Here is a 21,501-nt window from a genome sequence, read left to right on the forward strand (position 1 = left end):
AAAGTATGGCTGAAAAAGACCTGGAGAGTATTTTAATTCTAGGTTGTAAACTATTTATATCAGAATTTCTCACAGATATTTGGCAATGTCATGAATCAGAACACTATCCCAAATACTAATGCATAAATATTAATGTGGTGAAGGAGTGGTAGTTTAAAATACTTGGTTTGTTTCCAGTGAATAGGCAATTAGAAGACTGATTTATTTCTTTGCTTTACCATGTTTACTATCAATGTTGTTCTTGGCAGGGAGGAAAGAAAAGTAGAAATTTATTATTCTTTCTGTTCAGGATAAATTAATTCATTGTCTTGGATGTCCTTGTCTAATAGGTCAAAAGAAACAGATTGGCAGCCTTATTTCACGACACGACTTGTTGATGACTTTGGCACTCATCTTCGAGTTTTCAGAAAAGCTCAGCAGAGGATAGCAGAGAAAGGCGATCAGATGAAAGGTAACGTAATATATTTTTTGATTTGAGTCTGAATAGACCAGTATCTTACATGTGTGAAATATTTTATAACTGAAGTTTGCTTTCAAGTTTCTAATCTTTACAAAAGTATGTTTCTTTTTATTTTCGTTTCTATAGATCAAGCTGAGGAACTTGTAGATACATTCTTTGAGGTTGAAGTTGAAATGGAAAAAGAAGTCTGTCGTGATCTAGTCTGCACTTCTCCCAAAGATGAAGAAGGTCTCTTAATATTATCTTCTGAGTTAATATTTTAATATGGGAGACTAAATTAAAATACTAACAGTTGCGTATGCCATATGAAATATATTAAAATCTTAGCATGTGACTTTCACAGTGAGATTATCTACTATACACGTATATTTACTCTAATTTATACATACTATTGCTATAATTACAATGAAGTCTGTACATATGTAAGTCTTCCTCCTTTCACTGGAATAATTTTAAGATAGAAACATGTTTTCTGGGAGGCAGGGTATGGTTTTGTAGATTCTTACTGCTTTTTGTTAGATATGCCTTCCTTATCACTACTCTGTAGTCTTCATTAAAAAAAAAATCAGTTAATCCTTTTAGGCAAAGTGTTGAAGGAGGGGGAAAAAACCCCTGTAAATATAAAGTAAGGAAAATATATTAGGGTTTGGTTTTTGTTTGTTTTTTTTTTTTTTTTTTTAATCTTGGAATTCGGCTTTTGTTGTCTTGGTTTTTAGGTAGATCTCTCTCAATTAGGTTAACATCAGTGCTGCTTATATTCCATCTGAAAGGTGCTACTGTGATGCTTGGACTGTAAGATATATATGATTGTATCTTTGAAATTAAAATTAAGGATTTATCTATAGGATTTTATAACATCAGGTAAGATGTCAAATAATATAAAATTGTTGTTCTTCCTCTCTAGGATTCCTAAGGGATCTGTGTGAGGTTTTACTGTATATATTGCTACCTCCTGGAGACTTCCAGAACAAGATCATGCGATACTTTGTCAGGGTAAATACAGATTCTAAAACCCATCCCAATTCTTTGGTTTAATCTCAAAAAATTTTAGATCTAATCTGCTACTCTTATTTTCTAAAATTGATCTAATTTAATATTAGGGTATTTTAACTGCAGTAGAGTCTTGATAAGTATTTAGTAGCAGAGAGCAGTTTATGTGAAATGTCTTTGAAGGTTGTTTTAGCTCTAGCAACATTAGAAAAGCATAATAAAATGGATGTTGCTTTTCTTGAGGTATTAACATTATGTAATGCTAACTAGAAGAGAATGTGCTAGTACCTATTAAATGTTTTCTGTAATTACAGTTTTTTATTTAGTTTCTACACAGTGATTTTTAAATTGTTGCAGATATATTAGCATTATGAATAAATGTATGAAATGATTTATTGTCCTTTGTTTTTCAGGAAATCCTCTCCCGAGGAATTCTTCTTCCATTAATAAACCAGCTCAGTGATCCTGATTATATTAATCAGTATGTCATATGGATGGTAAGATTTAAAATGTTTAAAATTAATGCTATTTCCAAAATATTTTCATATGAAGTTTTACCTGTATTCCCTTCAATCATGGCAGATAGATGTCTGCTATAAAAGTTACCAATGGATATATTGGCAGATAGTGAACTTATGGCTGCTATATTAAATTTTATACACCCACACATACACTCACACTCTATATTATCTGCACTCTTCGTTGTGATTGCTTGTCAAAAGTTGCCTGACTTAGGACAAATGTATGACAAAGTGTAAAGTTGACTCCACTGACTGTTTTACTTGGCTGTTTAGGAAATATGGGAGTAACTGTGGAAGTTTTCCCTTGATTGTGTTTTCAATTTGTCCTTTAAAGCTTAAGAGGCCTCAAGAATGAAAAGTAGTAAGATTTACTTTTTGTTTTCTGCTAAGGAAATTTCAGGGCAATTGTTTTAGCACTATTTGTGGTAACCCTTAATAATATAACTGAATGGGAAGAAATAAAGCCTTTGACTCCCCAGTGCACTTGCAAAAAAACCCACAAACTTTTAAAAATAGTATTATATAGTAAAGTTAACATAAAGAGAATATTCATGCTTTAATTAACATTACTGATTTTTTGCAAAGCAAGTTAAAAGTTGCTCTTATAGTTTATTATCCTTTAGAGTTCATGAATCAAATTTAATTTTTCTTTCCCCAAGTTTTCTTTTTTTTTATTCATGTATTTTAGTCTTATAGTGTACATTCAAATACTATGCTGAAAACACTCTTGCATTTCTAAGTTCTTATGTACAGAATTACGGAATGAAATCAAGTGTATGTGTACAATGTTCCTATGTTCCTTCACTCCAGCCTCCTCCATTTAATGTAAAAATTTACACACTGCTATTCTACAGGAACATAGCTTTAGTAAGAAAAAAAATTACTTGTGTGGATCAGACTTTTCAATTTTTGATTCCCCTTTCCTCCTTTGCATGTTCTTTATTTGTAACTTGTCCTTGTTCTTTATTTACTGAGCACTGCCCCTGGCTGCATCCAGAGATAGAATTCTGAGTTTTTTATAAAGCTTTCTATTACCAGGGCCATGTCCCAAATATTAATTTTCAAAATTGCTTTTTGAGATGAGGAAGTAAATGTGCTGGGGGAAAGATAAGGAAAAATAAATGCTTTCAAAAATTTAATACAAGTCTTATGAAATGAAGATTGTTGCAGAAATTAAGGTCAGAAGTAGAGATGACTGAAATAAATCCTGGTTCCTTTTGGAACCTTTGACGTAAAATCAGATTTGAATAAAAAAATCAGTTTTTGAAAAAGAGAAGCTGAATTCCAGGTTTCTAGGCATACCAAGGTTTGATATTAATCCTCTTGCAATAAAATACAAAGCTTCAATATAAAATTAGAAGTTAATTCCAACTTTCCTCTTCACTGTGAAATTCACATTTTTACAATATGTTTGAAGTTCAAGTACTGCTTGTACTATTACTTCTAAAACCAGATTTCTATGGAGATTTTTCCATTAACTTTGATCAATGGTATCCGGTCTTCATTCTCTCTGCTTCGTGCAACTTATGTCAATGCACTTCTGTGGTACAGACCAAGTATTACATTTCCATATCAAAGTGAGCATTTATAAGAGATGTGGGTGAAGTGACTTTTTTGGGCTTCAGATAATAAAGACAACATTAGAACTTGACCCTCCGCACCTGCATGCACATGCTGTAAAGCTGCCAATCTTCCCCTGGTCTCCGTGCTGCATTCACAACACAGTTTCCAGTGATCTTGGCAGCACAGCAGGCTTCCTTCACTCACACAAATTCCTTTGAGTCCCTAGAGCAGGTTCACTCTATGCCAATAGTGGTAAAATAGTATGTATTGAAATAGCTTAATATTATTTGCAAGGCTATCGGAATTAGGGATCCAGAGAAGATATTAATTCAGTTATTTTCTTTTTTTTCCCCATGCCTCTGTAGGTTATGATTATATTATAGAATGTTTTAATTCTCTTTGTAATTCTGTATCTTAAGAAGCCGTAATGTTGGGAGCCTGTACAGTTGCAGGAGACCTTGGTAAAGTTGAACCTTTGCAGTGGTCTCACCACTTTCTGCCTACTTAGCTAAGGAGATAGGTAATAGGTAATTCTCCAAAATTGGGTTTTGGAGAAGATCTTCATTAAGTAGGTTGATGGACTTTCCATGTGTCTGTGTTTTACTTCTTGAAAAGAGAAAATGATGGTGTGAAATAGGTTTTGACTATGCATGCTTTTTCCTTCTTAGTCAATGTAAAATTTCAGTATCAAAAGGAATGTTTAGAAGCATCAAAGAGCTTTCAAAATGCCACTTTGCAGTGCTGTATCAAAGTAATTCACTTAATGAAAAATCACGTTGTGTGCTTTTAGATGTTTTGCATAACTCACAGTGTAACACTTTGTGTTTCAGATTCGTGATTCCAACTGTAACTATGAGGCCTTTATGAATATTATTAAATTAAGTGATAATATAGGAGAGTTGGAAGCAGTGAAAGATAAAGCAAGTGAAGAACTGCAATATCTTCGATCTCTAGATACAGCGGGAGATGGTTAGTGCTGCATTGTTTTGTGAAATATGAAATGCATTTACGAGCATGAGCTCTGAAAAATATTTCAAAAATTTAGAAAATAAAAGCTCTGATGCAGTGTAGTATAAAATATTTTATTTAAAAAATAAATAAATTACAGGTGAAGTGTTAAAACTTAAATTTTCATAAGTGTTTCATTGATTGGTGTGTTTGATTGTTTGCTTTAAATATGGGCTATTTGGTTAGGTAAGTGCCTTTCTATTACATCGAAACTACTTGACTAGTGGTTCTGAATTTCAGTAATGCTTTAGGTATCAATGGGTAGTCAGTTACCTATTAATCTGAAAAAGAGAAAAGTATTTTTTGTTCACTTCCATCAGTAAGGTATTGAAACTGAAAAAAACCTTCTCTTCGAAGGTGATGTGTTCTGTATGTGAATTGTCACTTTTTGAATGATATTTTTAGAGTATTTCAGAACAAGTGTTTATTTACTCACCCGCATTGCTTAATCTTCTTTGTTTTTGCTTTCAGATATCAACACTATAAAAAATCAAATAAACAGTTTATTATATGTTATAAAAGTATGTGATTCAAGAATTCAGAGATTGCAGTCAGGAAAAGTAAGTGTTCTAAAATTTTTTTTAGTTCCGAAAGAGTGAAGTTGCAAATGACTGACTAGTTGTTCTGTTTGCTTGTTCTATAATTTAAGGCTGACAGAGTTGGTATGTTTGACTTCATTTAGTTTCTTGACTCTCTTAATTGGACCTAGATGTGGCTCCAAGATAATGTAATATTGGACATATTGACTGCTAAAATGATAAAGGATTCTACAGCTGGACCCAGAAGCATTACTGTAGTATCAAGAAAGAAGAAAGTTGGACAGAGATGAATTTAAGTTGTGGTAATCTGGAGCCCATCAAATACTGAAATTAATTCTTCTTGTAAATTAATTTTCTGCTGGTGTCACTGTTGGTTAAATTGACCTGTAAGTTATTACAAGAACAGTAGTGTTAACAACTTCTCATGTAGCAGAATAACTGTAGCCTATGTTGAAGACAAATAGTTATGAGAACGTGACTTTATAATCTAGATCTTCACTTATTAGTGATTGTGAAAATAGCTAATCATTGAAAGGCTACTTTATTATCTGTAATTTTTTTTTTAATCACGTTTGCTTTGTGGTAAGTAGAAGTTTTAAAAGCTAATTAAAAAAATAAAGCCTCTGAACATAATGAACTGTGTCTTACAGGAAATAGATACTGTGAAACTGGCAGCAAACTTTGGAAAACTTTGCACAGTCCCTCTGGACCATATTCTGGTAGACAATGTTGCACTACAATTTTTTATGGGTAAGCGTTAATTTATTTGTTCTGTTTTATTTATGAAGAGTATGCTAACTCACAGGACTGTATGGAATTGCTACATGTCATTAATAAGAATATCCATGTTTGTGGTGATAATCCTTTTAATGCAGTAGGTGGAAATACATTACAACAGAGAGGAAACAGTCCAGGAAGTTCGAGAAGTGTGTGGAAGATAACTCCTTGACACAGTTGGTGAGGCAGCCAACCTAGAAGGGTGCCAATCGGAACCTGTTGTTTGCGAAGAGGACTTGTGGGTGATGTTATAGTTGGAGACTGTCTTGGGCAAAATGATCATGAAATGAACACCCTCAGTCAGTTTGAAGATGACGCTGAGTTAGCTGGGGGTGTTGATCTGGTGGAGGGTAGGAAGTCTCTGCAGAGGGATCAGGACAGGCTGGATCGATGGGCCAAGGCCAATTGTATGAGGTTCAACAAGACTAAGGGCTAAGTCCTGCACTTGGGTCACAGCAACCCCACATAGGGCTACGGGCTGGGGGAAAAATGGCTGGAAAGCTGCCCAGTGGAAAAGGACCTGGGGATGCTGGTCAACAGCTACTGAACATGAGCCAGCAGTGTGCTCAGGTGGCCAAGAAGGCCGATGGCATCCTGGCCTGTATCAGCAATAGCGTGGCCAACAGCACCAGGGCAGTGACCTGTGCTTGGCACTGGTGAGGCTGCACCTCGAATCCTGTGTTCAGTTTTGGAGCTGTCACTACAACAAAGACATTGAGGTGCTGTAGTGTATTCAGAGAAGGGCAACAGAGCTGGTGAGGGATCTAGAGCACGAGTCTTATGAGGAGCAGCTGAGGGAGCTGGAATTGTTTAGCTTCGAAAAAAAGGAGACTCGGGGGAGACCTTATCACTCTGTTCAACTTCCTGAAAGGAGAGCGTAGTGAGGTAGGGGTTGGTCTCTTCTTCCAAGGAACAAGTGACAGGACAAGAGGAAATGGCCTCCATTTGTGCCAGGGGAGGTTTAGATTGGATATTAGAAAACATTTCTTCACCAGAAGGGCTGTCAAGCACTGTAACAGGCTGCCCATGGAAGTGGTGGAGTCACCATCTCTGGAGGTATTTAAAAAACACGTAGATCTTCACTTATTAGTGATTGTGAAAACAATCACTTTCGCAATCTTAGTGGCATGGCTTAGGGTCACAGTTTAGGGGTGGACTTGGCAGTGGTAGATTGATGGTCTTGAACATCTTTTCCAGCCTATTCTATGAACCTGATTTGTTAGAATTCCAGTTTGAACTTCCTCTTTGTATCATGCTGCACAAGCCTGTTATACACACAGTAATGATGGATTCACTTTTTACATGTGTATTTGAGGATTCAGTGCTTAGTTCCTGGACTTTGCTCTCAGTTTTGTTTACTGATTATCACCAATCTGTATATAGTACTTTTTTTATTGACTCCGTATGACAAGTATTCCAGATATATAACCAGATCCTGGAGTTCCATGTGTAGTTAATGTCATAGAGAATTGTTATTCTAAGATACACAACAGTAACTACAGTTGTGTGGTGTCTCTTTTCTGTAGATTACATGCAGCAGACTGGTGGCCAAGCACATCTGTTTTTCTGGATGACAGTGGAAGGATACAGGGTTACGGCACAGCAACAGCTGGAGGTACTTCAAAGCCGGCAGAAAGATGGAAAACATCAGACTAATCAGACCAAGGGTCTATTAAGGGCAGCTGCATTTGGAGTTTATGAGCAATATTTATCAGAAAAGGTAGGAATAACTTATTTTTGCATTGTTTGGCATTTATTCTTTGTACAGATACTTCTTTGATAGTTACAACTAAGTTAATATGAAATGGTTGTGATGTAGTTGTTTATGAATTACATGTGAGCTATTGTGTATCTTCTCTCTTTCTCCTTATGTCAAGCAGTAAGAAAATGCTGTCCTCTTTTTTCTTTTCTCCTTCTCCATTTAAAAGGCTCATACTGCCACTGACTATCCTGTCAAATGCTCTGAATGTGTTCCTCAGAAGCTGACTTTCTAGAATAGACAAACTAGAGACAATGTGAAGACAGAGTAAAAAATACTGTCTCTTTTCATATACTGCCCTTTCCCTTCCTTTAACTTTGCCCTCCAACCTTGCCTGTCCCCTTGGAGCCCAGTATTTGTCTAAACTTGGATTAAGATTGGGTTTTCAAATGAAATAACTTCCTGTGCCTCTCTACAATTGTCTGTGTAAATTGCTCAAATATCACCATTGGATATCTTCCAATAGGCAGTAATGTATTCTTCTGTGAAAGGAACCACTAGTGTTAACAAAGCGTCTTTGTTCTAAATTTGTGTGTGCATAAAAATCAATTCTCGCTCAAAAGCTTCCTCAAGAAATTATCTCTCAAATATCTAGTAGCATTCTCTTTCCACGTAATTTCTTTTACTTTATTTTTTCACTTCAGTAGTCTATCATCATGGTGGTCTGTGCAGAACTTGCTCTTGAGTTGTCTGCTCACAAGTTTGAAGTCAGAAGCCACCTAACACTAGATCTGTTCCAAGCTGATAAACTCAGCCTCTCAGCTATGCTATCAAGTAAGCTGTGCTGAGTCTGGTTCAGTGCTGGCTCTCTGTCTCTGTTACAGAAAATGGGGAAAGTGTGTGAATTTGGGCCCATCTAAAAGAATTCTTGATGGGCAGTGGTTTGAAATCTCATACCAAGGAATGTCTGGGAATCTCATAGATGATGCTACTAGCCTGCTCGTAGCTGTGATAGAGTCTGCATAAAAAGTTACTATGTTTACAGTAACCTCTCCAGAAATTGGCAGAGTTGAAAAACTGTTAGCCTTTCCTCAGACTTTTCAGGGCTTCATCCATTTACTTTCTTACTGGCTTGTTCTTGATTTCTGAATCTAGATCTTTCTGTTCATAAATAAATAAAATGTTTTTAAGTCTTAGTAAATTTGGTTTAGATACTGCTTCAAAATAGTATGCATAAATTGTTTTTGAGGCAATTCTTAGTGTTTAATCTTGAGACTTCTAAGTTTAGATACACACTCTGAAGTTAATTTGGGGGGGAGAATGGGATCTGACTCCTGTTGTATGTTCTACAGAGTTAATAGAGATATTCATCAAGAAGAAATTTCATTACCTTTAAAGAATTGCAGCATTGGATTGGGGTTTTTTTGGTGAAAATAGAACTTTCTTATTTTTATGCTGCAAAAGTTGATTTAGATCTCTATGACAGGCATCTCCGAGAGTTAATATTGATGACAACTTAGTAGCAAAACTTGCAGAAACACTGAACCATGAGGATCCAACACCTGAAATCTTTGATGACATTCAGAGAAAGGTATACTCTATTCATCCTGTATTTTGTAAGAACTGTTAATGGTATAGAGTATTAGACATCTTTACAGATACTGAAAAAGAAGGAACTCAAATACCTAAATCCTGTGCTACCATTTTTCTATTCTGTAAAAATTGTGCTCTAAACTGTCAACTTGTACTTAGCCCATGGTTTTCAAAGCAATAGACAGAAAGAGTAGGTATCCTGTATGAAATTAATTATGAAGCACAATTTAGAATTATGGTATTTTCATTTGTGTTTATGCACCAATTTAAGAAACATGCAACATGTAGAATAACTAAGAGGTACAGTTTTAGTTCAGTTTAGCTCTTGTTTTCAGAGGTTGATGTGGTGGTCCCGTGTTAAATTCTATATCTCTTTCCAGAAGTTAATTTGATTGGTCTGTTTCTGCAAACCTGCCCAGTGTAGGAGTCAGAAGCAGCCAGTGCTGAAGAAAAAACAGTATTTTTACAACTTGCATACATAGACTTTATCACTCAAGTCTAATAGATGTATTTAAAAAGGAAAAGTGAGTGCTTAATATTCTCACAGTAACTTCCATACCCAGTCTGAGAGGTTTTTACTTTAGGTCATTGATTTAGTGTTGTCATTCTTACTAAAAATTAGTGATTTGAGCTGTAGAACTTAGAATCACACTGTTGTACTTGAGACCCACATGTAAGACTAATGGAAGCACCTTGTGAAATCTGTATCGTTCAAAGTAGGCTACAAGGACAATTTATGCTGAAGAGCATAAATTTCTTGTGTTACAAAAGAAATGAACTTCCTCAGACCTGCATGAATTGTTGTGTTTTTTTTTTTCATTCTTGCCAGGTGATAGCACTTGAACAGTGTTCCATGAAAAAAAAAATCATAATTAAAATATTCTAGACTTGACATGAGTATCCAAACATTATGAAATAATTTCTGCTATGTATAGGTACATGTGTATGTGTATATGTATATATACTACGTAGGCTATGTAGTTACATATTTTGAAGTGGTGTTCTTAAATCTTTTTGAGCGGGGTAGTACCGTATTGACTAAAACTGGCAGTTGTCAGGAAGGTAGCATATGGTGTTTTCCTGCCCATCCGTTCCCTCTTCTCCCCTCTTGCCCTGAGTGTTTACAGGTCTGTCTTTATAGTTTATCAACAAAGAAGGACTCAGAGATAACCTGTTATGAAATGGATAAAGACCAAATATGTTTATGGTGCAATTAGAAGAGTTAAGAGGAGAGGATGGAAGCATTTACAGCTATTGTGCTATTTCCCTTCCTATGCATGCATGTCTCACTAGTGAGATATTTTCTGAGACTCTTATACTTCTGGCACATTAGCCCTCATAACTTTTCCATTAAGAGTAAGTCAGAGACACATATGCACAGATACAGTAGAATTTATGAAAAGTAGTCCAATTAATTAAAAAATGTTAAAAGTGTTTCTGAAGGTGGCATTTTTGTTTTAATAAGGTGTACGAGTTGATGCTGCGAGATGAAAGGTTCTACCCCTCGTTCAAACAGAATGTGTTGTATGTGCGTATGTTAGCTGAGCTGGATATGCTGAAGGATCCTAGTTTCAGAGGATCAGATGATGGTGAAGGAGGTGAGCTCTATATCTGTCAGGGCTATTTCCTGGGACTGTTCTTTTCTCTGCTTTAAAATGAAAACAAGAAAATTATCCACACTGTTTTTAAGAAATTCAGTTGTTCCTGTGGTGTCTCTGACATTTAAATTAATGCTTCTTCCTTGTGCTTTTTTGCGTAAATTGTTTTGGGACTCAAATAGAGTTTTCTCTGTAGTAAGTTTATTCATCTCATGTAAAGTTTTGTCAGGTCTTGGTAACAAGTGTGTTGCTAAACTAAATATGCAACTCTTCCATTCTATTTTTTTATTACAAAATATTTTGGACTTTTCAATATGTTGGGTTGTTTTAATATATAACTATACTCTTCCTCTGGAAATAAAAATTGAAAGTATGTAGGAGATATGGCTTTTTAAAAAAAATAAAATCATTGTTCTTGTAACTGAAGTACAAATACAATGGAAATTGTTTTAACTATGAAACTCACTCCTTAATGAAGCAATGTCATTTGGAGATACAAACTTAAAAAAATGTTACCTGGAGTATTTATTTGGTATCTATACCTTTATAATCTTGCATTTCTGTAGGTATCTGTATTGGAAACTTGAAACACTTGTATGTTGGATGCAACATTTTACCCAGTAGCACAGTTTTCCTTTATTTTCCATAATGTTTTGTCCATGCATTTTTATTTGTGTGTGGCCCTACAACAGGGAAAAAGCTTCTAACCTGTTTTTTCCTTTCCTCTTCTTCATTGCTCCCAGAATCTTTTAATGGGTCTCCTACTAGCAGCATAAATCTGGTAAGTGCTTGGATTTTTTGAGCTTTTTTTTTCTCGTCAACAGCACAGAAAATGTTATAAAATAGTTTAACTTATGTGCATTAGAGGTTTCACTTCACTGCAGTTTAATTTCTGAAAAAGTTCTTGAATCAAATTGAAAGACACAAATTCTTAATTCCTCTGTAAGATAAAACTGTCCCTTTTTTTACTTTATGATGTTTAATGAAATTTTGCAGTTTCTCACAGAAACAGTTAATCTATGCAAAGCATACTTTCTTATCCCTGTTTGGTTTTCTTAAATAGAGATAAATTTGAAGTTAGGTGAAAACAAATCCTCTGAAACAGAAATCTCAAAGGATTAAATTCAAATAGACTGTTAAATGAGCCATTTAATTAGATTTTTGTAGGGTGGTGTTTGTTTTTTTTTTTTTTTTTTTTTTTTTTTTTTTTTTTTTTTTTTTTTTTTTTTTTTTTTTTTTTGCATTAGAACTTGATTTGGAAACATAAAAGTATCCAGAGTTTATTCTGAAAATGTACCTTTGTTTTCTAATCTGACCAATTTCAAGTTCAACTTTTGGTTTTTTTTTTTTAAGTGATTCTTGACTGTGTCAGCTGGCCAAAAATCTTATACAGTTATTTAAAAAGAAAAATCATAAAAAAATTTATGTATATCCTATCCTTCCTCTCAGTTGTTTCTTCAGACTATGTGTAGCTGAGCCATAAGGTATGCAAGGTTCAATTAAGCATATGAGAGTATGTTTCCAGACCCTTTAGTTTTATAAAAATTTACATAAAGATTTACAATCTGCATGCAATTTCCTGGCTTATGTGATTCATAGGCTCTTATAGTTCATTCTTGGAAAATGCTGTAGCTCCTTTGGAGTTCCACTGCATTGATTACATCATGCTTACATGCAGAGGAATAAGAGTGTATTTTTTAAAGGAATACACTTAACATTACTGTAAATGTGTTTCCATGTGGAGTTTATTTCTTTGTGGGGTTTAGTTTTTTGTGTTCGTTGGGGTCTTTGTTGTTTTGATTTGTTTGTTTGTTTGTTTTAATTTAAACTGGGATCTTTTTTCCTACTGTTTTCCTCTCGTTTATGTTTTGAAATGCAAAAAAAAAAGGGGAGTTCATTAGCTGGTACAATAATAGCTGATACAATTTATGCAAACTCCTGGTAGATGCAGAAGAAAACTTAATTTGGCCATATTTTTTATAAATTTGCATACAATTCTGGTAACATTTCACAAGAGAGTCTTTTAATTGACTGATCTCTTAAAAAGATCTTTCAAATATCTCTTAGGTACTTCTTCTAATAATGTTCTGATCTATCAGAGTTATATTTTATTGATGGGGATTTGTCACTGTGGTGGCTTATCTAGCTAATAGTTATCTGCTGCTTAGTTTCATGTGGCTTTCTCAGCTAAGTTAGAAAGTCTTAAAGCCTTTATCAAGCACTCTTGCAATACAAATAGGTATTTGCGTGGGACACTTCCAAGTCTTGATTTTTGTTTCTGTTGTGAAAAGGGTATTTATAGAATACTACATCTATTATTTTTATTAAGAGTGAAGAACATTCTAGCAGCAATGCATAATAAATTTCTATTTATGCAGAACTACTTTTCTGTAGTTTATATCGTTCAGAGTCTTCAGTGCTTTTACAGGTGCTTGAATAGTGGTAGATTAGTTTTTCCTGGCTAAATTCCATGTCAAGAGTAAATTTCTGTGCACATAGTTTAGCTCCCTTGTGTTAGTCTGTTACATGAAGAAAAATAGACCTTGGAGAGGTTACTTCAAAGGTCAGGGAATTTCTGTACTTGTAGCTAATGACAATGTATTAAATAAGATTGAGTTGTGATGTGATATTTTTGGGTTTTTAATTAACTTGTGTTCCTGTGAATATACCCAATGGCAAAGATATTAGATCATATTAAATGTCTGTGTGTTGTGTTATCTGTTCAGGTTTCAACCTTTTCATTTGCTTGTATTAATTGTTGCTGTATAGGGCCTTGCCACAGCAGTCAAGTGTTTCCTAAAGTTTCTATTATAAAATACCTCACCTGCAGTTTATACTTTCACTGGAAGAATTTGGAAGAGAGACTTAAAACAATTTTGAGGAACAGTTATTTTACAAAGATATCTTAATTTCTGCCTCTTAGTTTGGCACATTAGTCTACTGTATTAAACCAGTAGGGCACATTTTGAGGGTATGTAACCACTGTAATATTTATAGACTCTTGCAGATTTCCTCTAAATGGATCCATAATGGGAGCTTTACATATTGTTTTTGCATTGAGTAAACAGGAGTTACACGGATGTTACCTCTCAAAGACCTTGAAGAGCAGAAATGGCTGGGTTGAACTTCTGGCACTCATTACCATATGTCAGTTTGAACCCCGTTCAGTTATCACAAAGAAAACTGAACTTGAGTGACAATGAGGAGAAGCAGGAAAACAAGAAGTAATGATGCTTTTAAAAAAAATATAACACTACCTTAATGTTGGTATTTTGTAGCAAAGAAAATATTTGAGCAGTTGACTGTTACTTGACTTCTTTTATAGCATCCTTTCCATCTTACTGTTTATCAAATCCTAGAGCTTTCAGAATGTCAAACACTTATCCAAGCTTCCACAAATGCCTGCTGTTTGCCAGTCTCAGGTGATGCTCTGCTCCTAAATTTGGACACTGCAGTATAGTGCACCTCACCTTACAGCATCATTGCTGTCCAAGGGTGACTTGCTTGAGAATGGACTAGGCTGGAGAAGGTCTAATCCTATGTCCAACAATGGCCAAAAGCAAGGGTAAAGATTAAAGGAACAGCCCACTTATGGTGATACTTTACCAGAATGTTCTCCAGTATCCGGTAACTTATAGATTTGGGAATTCTTGAGGTAAGATGATGTCTGCTGTCAGAGTAGTTTTGAATGAATTCATCTGTTCTACCATTCAACAGACATAAACTTTTAGCACAGTAGCATGCAGTGGCAAAACAGACTTCCCAAAGAAGCTTTTTTTTCTTCTACGTATTCTCAGTCTGGGACTTCAGTGGTGTAAGTCTACAAGGTGAATGATACCCAGGAGACTCTTCACTGCAATATATATTAAAGCATAGTTTCTGTGTTCAGACTCTTTTAATTTTAATTAAATTCAGTATCTAGACTTTATAACAGAAATGTTACATACCTTGCCTTCCATAGTGAGGGCTTAGGCAGAGGCTGATTGAGATGGTTGAGGCAGACGAGCCATTCCCTGCAGAGACCTAGAGGAGGAAGGAGTGGAGTATTGTGTTATGATATTGTGGAGTTGATAAAGATTCAGATGTAGAAGGGGCAAGAATATAGAGTCTTTAAATAATTTATGTTTTCAAGTCAAACCTATCTTTTAATTGTAATTACATAGATTGTTTTATGTTTAAGGAAACAGGAGTTTTGGAAACTGGATTGATGTGGGTTGAGGTTTTAGTTTGACATAGGCATGGCACTGCTACTCTGTAATTCCCATTGTAGGAATTACAATTGTGTATTACAATTATTATTGTGTGCCAAGTCACTGTTAAACTGGCTTGGTTAAATGATAAAAGATAGCTATATTCTTTCTTAGTGTGTTTCTTTGGAGAATTTTAGAATTTGAGGGTAAAATATATAAAGTAGCTGGGATCTCAATGTCTGTGTATTCTACTTAAGCAGTTCCAACTGGTAATTTAAGATTAGGATCACACGTGTAGTGGCCCATTCAAACAACTTGAAGAGTTTATTTATGTTTATTATGTTAAATCTTAGTAGCCAGATATAATAATTTTATATAATAGCAAAGCTTCTCTAAAAGACCCATTGGGCTTTTTTTGATCCCAGCAATTACTGAATATGGAAATGGGGCATTAGCAAACTGAGAATGTACCTGTTCATTTTTTACAACAGAAAACATTCCTGAGAAGAATGTTTGCTGGATTTTTTACATACAGCAGAGAACCTATTCAAGTTCTACTGCACTGTAATTTTATGTAGTGTTTTAAATCATTTGAAAGAAAACAGAATGGTATAACAATAAAACCAAAAGGTCTGTTATACAACATCTCTATTTCCCCAGTTGTTTGGGACATTTTTTGGGTTTTTTGCTTAATGCTCAGTAAAAGACTATCTGTAGCCATACTTCCATTAGAGTTGAGATATCAAACTAAAGTGGCAAATATGTTTGATCAAATATGAGTGATCACAAAACTGTGTGTGAAAATGATAAGGGAAATGAAGAGCCTTACACTCTGTAAAATAAAGGCTTTGGTAACCAGGCAGTACAAACACTTATTTGCATTGTTACAGTGCATTAATCTATTCTATTAGAGTAGTGAACTGAAAGTTTGAAAATTAAGTAGACTAATCAAACACGTCTCAAATTAAATGTATCTCAGATCTAATTTTTTTTGCCCGTTTTTTCCTTCTTCCCTTTCTCCCCCACCCTGCAGTCCTTAGATGACCTTTCAAATGTCCCTTCTGATGAGACAGTTCAACTCCATGCATACATCTCAGATACTGGTAAGCGAATCTGTTATGATGCCTGCTTACTTGTTTTCCACCATTTATTTTGAGTTTTTTAATATTACAGGCCCTTGAAATCCTAATCCTCTCATTTTTTTGACCTCATAAAACATTGAATTCATGTTTTTCATTAAGTCCTTGTAAGGGAAATCTTTACAGTATTTGTGCTGTAGGTGATAGACCTAGATAGTATATTTGTACTTAAAAATTGATTTAATTTTTGTTGTTTATCATACTAGTATTATTATTACTACTTCTGTCTCTGGAGAATCATTCATTAAACTTAATATTGAGTAGTATTTATTTTAGCAATTGCTTAAAGAAATTCTGGAAGCCATCTCTTTCTAGTCATGCAATTATAATTCTTGACTGTTTACTTCCCTTACTGTGATATTTTTCCCCTAATTTCCGTGTTTCCTTATTGACATAGCTTAATTTAAGAAAATTACTTCAGTCTTTATAGTGGTGGCATTTTTAGTTATCTTTTAAAAAAATCTCAGATAATATTTGCAAATATTCCAGTTAAATGAGATTGGGTAATTAAATTAAATTGAGCTTCATATTTTTTTTGTGTAGATTTTACTATGCAATAGGCTTTTAAATATGTGTATTGATATAGTGGACACATGAGCTGTGAGCGAGAATTCAACTACTCAACATATTAATTAAACTGTTATTCCAATCCAGTGTGAGAACACTGCAATCCAAGTGTCACTGTGTCATTGTAGTCCTTAGAGAAAGAGGAAAATAATGTGAAAGTTAAGAATCACATTTTACTTTTTTGTTACAATGGTATGTGATACCTTTTTCGGAGTTAAACTTTGAAGTTTCTATGTTTTGACCTAAGAAAAAGAGGTAAACTTAGAACCACATGAATGGTAAAATTTATAGTCTTGATGACAGCGTGTATTGATAACTATCAGCTTGACTCTGTATATCCATAATACTTCAGTTGAAACAGGGAATATGTACAGGTTTGTATTGTAAGATAGTATTAAACTGGGTATAATCTTCTGCACTTCATGTTTGGCAGTAGGTGCATCTTGCATCTGTGAGCAGGCTCTTTTCCTCTGCCGATTATTATCCTTTACTGTGCTTGTGGGCTGTATACAAACAGGATTTACCTCCATGTGTTTCAGGACTCACACTGTCTTGTGTTGTAAAATAAATACTGATTAAGAGACTATGACATCAGGGGCAGCAGGACAACTTCTTTCCTTTTCTGCCACTCCTGTCCTGAAGCAGTTTTCCTAAAGGTGCAGCTTAGCAGTGCCCCTGAGATGTGGTCTGGTGGCTGCAGGGCAAAGTGGTCAATGTGAATGCAGAGGATAGGGCTTGTGCAGCATCTGTGGGGCTGGGATTTCCTGGCTTCGTTCTCTGGGCAATCTTGGCACCATCCTGACTGCTTGCTCTTTCCTCTTGGGGTTCAGCACTCGATATTCTTCTTCTAGAGGGTAGATGTCAAAGACAAGATGATACTCTGTGCTCACTGTGCACCTTTCTAGTGTATAATTCTGGCACTGTCAGCAGCTGTCACTATCCTATAGGTGCTCCCTGGCTGCTTAGACATAAGCATTACACTTCAGAGAGGTCAAGACTGGAAGCACCACAGACGATGAAATCGATGATTTGTCAGGAAAAGTATATTTTTTGGAGCGTGACTGCCTTGAAAAATTCACAGACCTTGATTAAAAAGTATTTTCATCTAGCCACGGGAAGATTGTGGGTACTGGATATTGGTTCAATACTTAGAGATACAATATGTTGCCAATTTAAAAGGTGCGCATTGTAAACAATATTGGTTCTAGGTTATTCTCTAGACTAAATGAAAAGTTTTGAAACAAACTATAGTGGGAAAATTCTGTGAAGGAGGAATGTCCAAGAGGACTTCAATATTAATGAAGATCAAAAAGGTGCTTGTGTTTCTTTCAGACAGCTGTCTGTATTCTTTTCATTTATAAATTGACTTTTCCATAAAATGTGTGTATGCACACAGAGAATATATTGTATATATATATGTACAGATATGTGTCTGTATATATAGTTTCTGTTGACTAAAATAGTGAGGGGAGTGTTTTTTATCTTAGAGTTAATAGCAAACTGCCAAGTTAATAACAAACTGCTGATGCTAATAACAAAACTGAAGGCTTGCAGCTTGCTATAATTGTCTTGTATTTATAGATTTTTTTTGATGGGCAGACTTTTGCAATATGATTAGACTGCTTTGCAGACTGGAATTTCTTCTGGTTTCACAGTTGTTTTTCATCCCCATCTTGAGTTCTTTAGGTTCAAATACTTTTTAAAAGATCTATTCATTATTTTAAAGTTGAAATTTTTTCTGTTTGTTTATGTTTTGCATGTCAGTGAAACGTGTCTAACTTTTGAAGCTGCTTAATCTCTGTTTAAGTTTACATAATAAGTTTTTGGAGAGTGTCACTTTTACAGTATTTTGGATAAAAGGATAGCTTACTCTTCTTCTTGCATGTCCATTTTTGTCTTTCAAGTCTGTCATTCCAGACATTTCTTCACTTCACGTTTGTGTCCTTTCGTCTTCCTTCTTTCTGTTTGTTCCCTTTTTATTTTTGTTTTTAAAACTACTAGTCTATGCTGACTCTGACCCATATGCTGTGGCAGGAGTGTGTAATGATCATGGCAAGACATATGCCCTGTATGCCATCACAGTCCATCGGCGAAATCCAAATAGTGAAGAGATGTGGAAGACATATCGACGCTACAGTGACTTCCATGACTTTCACATGAGGATCACTGAGCAGGTAATTAATCTCGTAAAAATCTTTATAGGTGCATGTTTCTATAGTTTAATAACCAATGATCGTATAATTGCTCTATCAAAAGGAAATGGAACTTAGAAAGTTTCCCCCCACCACCTTCCTACTTAATTTTACTTTAAAATATTTGTGTGGAAGTTGTATTGGTCTCAAACAATTATGTATTAGAGATTAAGAAGTAAAAACTGAGCTTGGGAAATAGGTATTTCGGTTTTAAGTGAAGTGTTAAGAATTGGTGGGGTCCCAAAAGGGAGAGCTGGTAGCACTTCACTACTGCTAGACAATCTGCCTTTTACTGCTGTACTTGTATTCTCAGCCTTTTAACCCTCCTAAAATGAAAAAAGGAAGAAGTAGAGAGTTGTAATTTACCAACTGGTACAAAGTAGAACCTGCTGATATGAAAAAAAATGACGAAAATACAGTGCTTTTAAAAGGAGTCTGAAGTACTTTTAAACCAAGCCTTTGGAGAAGTCAGATTTGACTGCATAACCTTTGAACTAGTCAGAAGTGTCAGTTTATATCCCTTTACTCTGTTATTAATAAAGAGGCATAGAGAACAAATTCTGTGCAAGTAGGTTAGCATTTAAAAGTCACAGCAGTAATAAAAATGGAAAAGGCTTTATTGAAAAAGCAAACGCGTTGAATATTTGGATTAATTATAAAAAAGTCTGACTTTCCTTTGAATTTGTGATGATCTTAGAGTGCTGTCAATAAATTTGAAATACCAACTTTTGCACTCCTTCAAATTGATTCTTTTTTTTAAATGAATTCACTGTTTTGAAGAATTCTGGGTCTTATAGTGAGTTAATGTTCTGCTGATATGGGGCGGTCATTTAAAACTAACCTAACTGCAAATGACTAGAAAGAAATGGCAAAAGCGAAAATGTTCAAAATATGAAGACTCAATGTTTGTTGTTGCTAAATCTGATTTCTTTGAATTTCCAGAGAATAGAAACATTATCCTAGAACACTAAGATTGCAAAAAGTAAACAAATTCCTGTGATTGTCTGTAGCAAAACTTCCAACGGTTTTGCTTTATCTTGACAATAAAATAGACATCCTTACTGTCTTATGTGCTTGTCTGAGGCATTTAAGGGTAAGGATTAGAATCATTGATTCAATAGGAAGGGCAGGGATTGTTTAGGTTCTTCAGAGAAAACAGATAGTTGATCCAAAATGAAATTGGAGTTAGCTGTGTATAGAATCCATATGAGCTTTTTCCTTGAAGTACTGAATAGATTCACACCAGTGATTTTAGTCAGTCATTTGGAGTAGATACCTGTATTTAAAATAGAGATTGCTTACCTTGCTTCTGCTTAGATACAAGTCTCCAATTAAAAACTAGACCATCTTCTGTTCAGTTATTTTCCCACATGACCTACTTGCAAGGGAATGGGATTTGCGAAATTGGAAGGAGTTATTTTTTGGTGCTTCCTACAGACCATAAATTTTATATGAGCTTTGTAACCTTACAAAGTTTAATGATGCAGGAAGAGATCTTGCAGGGACTGAATGGAATCCATCTCATTAAAACTGTAATTTTGTGGTCTTTTCTGGAGAGAAAAGGATGCAATCTGTTTCGGGTTGTTTCTTAAATCCTATATACTCTATGTTTCTCTCTTTACCGCCTTAAGAATATTATTTATTAATTACAGGAAGCCTGGATATGTGGATAGTCCTGATTCTTCAAGCTTTGTTCTTGTCACTTTTTTTATTTTTGTGCATTGTGCCAATTATACTCAGCCTTCTTAAGTGTTAGGGCCTCTTCTTTCCCAGCTGCTTCCCCAGAACTGCCATTCTTTCTGCAAAACTGGAACATGTCAACCAGTGCCAATCACCGTCATTCCCTGTAGAAAAGACACAGGTGATGCCACACTGAGTATGGTATGATAACCTATGTGTAAGCTGGGTGCTGCCATGTCTCCAGGGATGAAAGCTTAATAATTCCTTAGTAGGCTTGATCAGAATAGGAAAGGGAAGAGATTTTAGAAAGATTTACAAGTTCCCTTGTTGTAGTCTCGTAACTCTATTAACTTCAACCCAAATAATAATAATAAATCTTGAGCCTAAGCCTTTTGCACGCTGTATGAGTCTGTATGTCAAAAGTGAGTATCACATGTGAGTTCAGAAATTAAATTTTGCTCTTGATAATCTCCTGGGAGTTTTCATACATTTGTTGACAGAGTACCTTTCATTTTGGCTTCTCTGAGGATTCTGAGTGCCAGGCATGATGCAGAAAATTTTTTTTCAGATGTTATATGGTTGAATAGGTGAATATAATGGCCTTATATGGAGATTTGAAACTCTTGAAAACAGAACAAAACAAATCTGCTCTTTTTTCTAGTTTGAAAACCTTGCAAATATACTGAAACTTCCTGGCAAAAAAACATTTAACAATATGGACAGAGAATTTTTGGAAAAGAGGAAAAAAGATTTAAATGCTTATTTGCAGGTAAGCTGTTACGTTTTTTGGCTCTGTGCTTGGTTGAAATTATTAAAAAAAAAAAAAAAGCTGTCTTGTAGGTGGTATACAGTCCTTAATAAATATGTCGTAAGAACTTGATATTGTCTAATAGGTTTGCCTTTTCTTTGCTCTTTTGGTTTGTTCTCAGCCGGTTCTGTCACAACTGTTCTGAGCTGGTGAGTTTCCAGCTGTGTTGATTTTGAG

The 21,501-nt window shown here is 34.9% G+C and overlaps 1 protein-coding gene across 3 annotated transcripts in view; it reads left to right on the forward strand.

Moving 5' to 3' along the window:
* SNX13 (sorting nexin 13) overlaps positions 1-21,501 on the forward strand; it is a 119,020-nt gene that overhangs the window by 85,380 nt on the left and 12,139 nt on the right. For 2 of the 3 annotated variants that reach the window (XM_039388609.1, XM_027738944.2), the window contains exons 6-19: positions 330-451; positions 587-688; positions 1,365-1,453; positions 1,864-1,947; positions 4,365-4,503; positions 5,014-5,102; positions 5,732-5,831; positions 7,385-7,578; positions 9,044-9,148; positions 10,616-10,748; positions 11,492-11,529; positions 15,972-16,041; positions 18,646-18,818; positions 21,178-21,285. In XM_039388609.1, the coding sequence (XP_039244543.1) occupies positions 330-451; positions 587-688; positions 1,365-1,453; positions 1,864-1,947; positions 4,365-4,503; positions 5,014-5,102; positions 5,732-5,831; positions 7,385-7,578; positions 9,044-9,148; positions 10,616-10,748; positions 11,492-11,529; positions 15,972-16,041; positions 18,646-18,818; positions 21,178-21,285 (1,546 nt within the window). The remainder of the gene's footprint in view (positions 1-329; positions 452-586; positions 689-1,364; positions 1,454-1,863; positions 1,948-4,364; positions 4,504-5,013; positions 5,103-5,731; positions 5,832-7,384; positions 7,579-9,043; positions 9,149-10,615; positions 10,749-11,491; positions 11,530-15,971; positions 16,042-18,645; positions 18,819-21,177; positions 21,286-21,501) is intronic. The other variant, XM_027738945.2, reaches the window with a different exon arrangement.

The sequence above is a fragment of the Pipra filicauda genome, unplaced genomic scaffold (genome assembly GCF_003945595.2).
Source record: "Pipra filicauda isolate LSUMZ 115617 unplaced genomic scaffold, ASM394559v2 scaffold66_size7647185_pilon, whole genome shotgun sequence".
Classification (NCBI taxonomy): Eukaryota; Metazoa; Chordata; class Aves; order Passeriformes; family Pipridae; genus Pipra; species Pipra filicauda.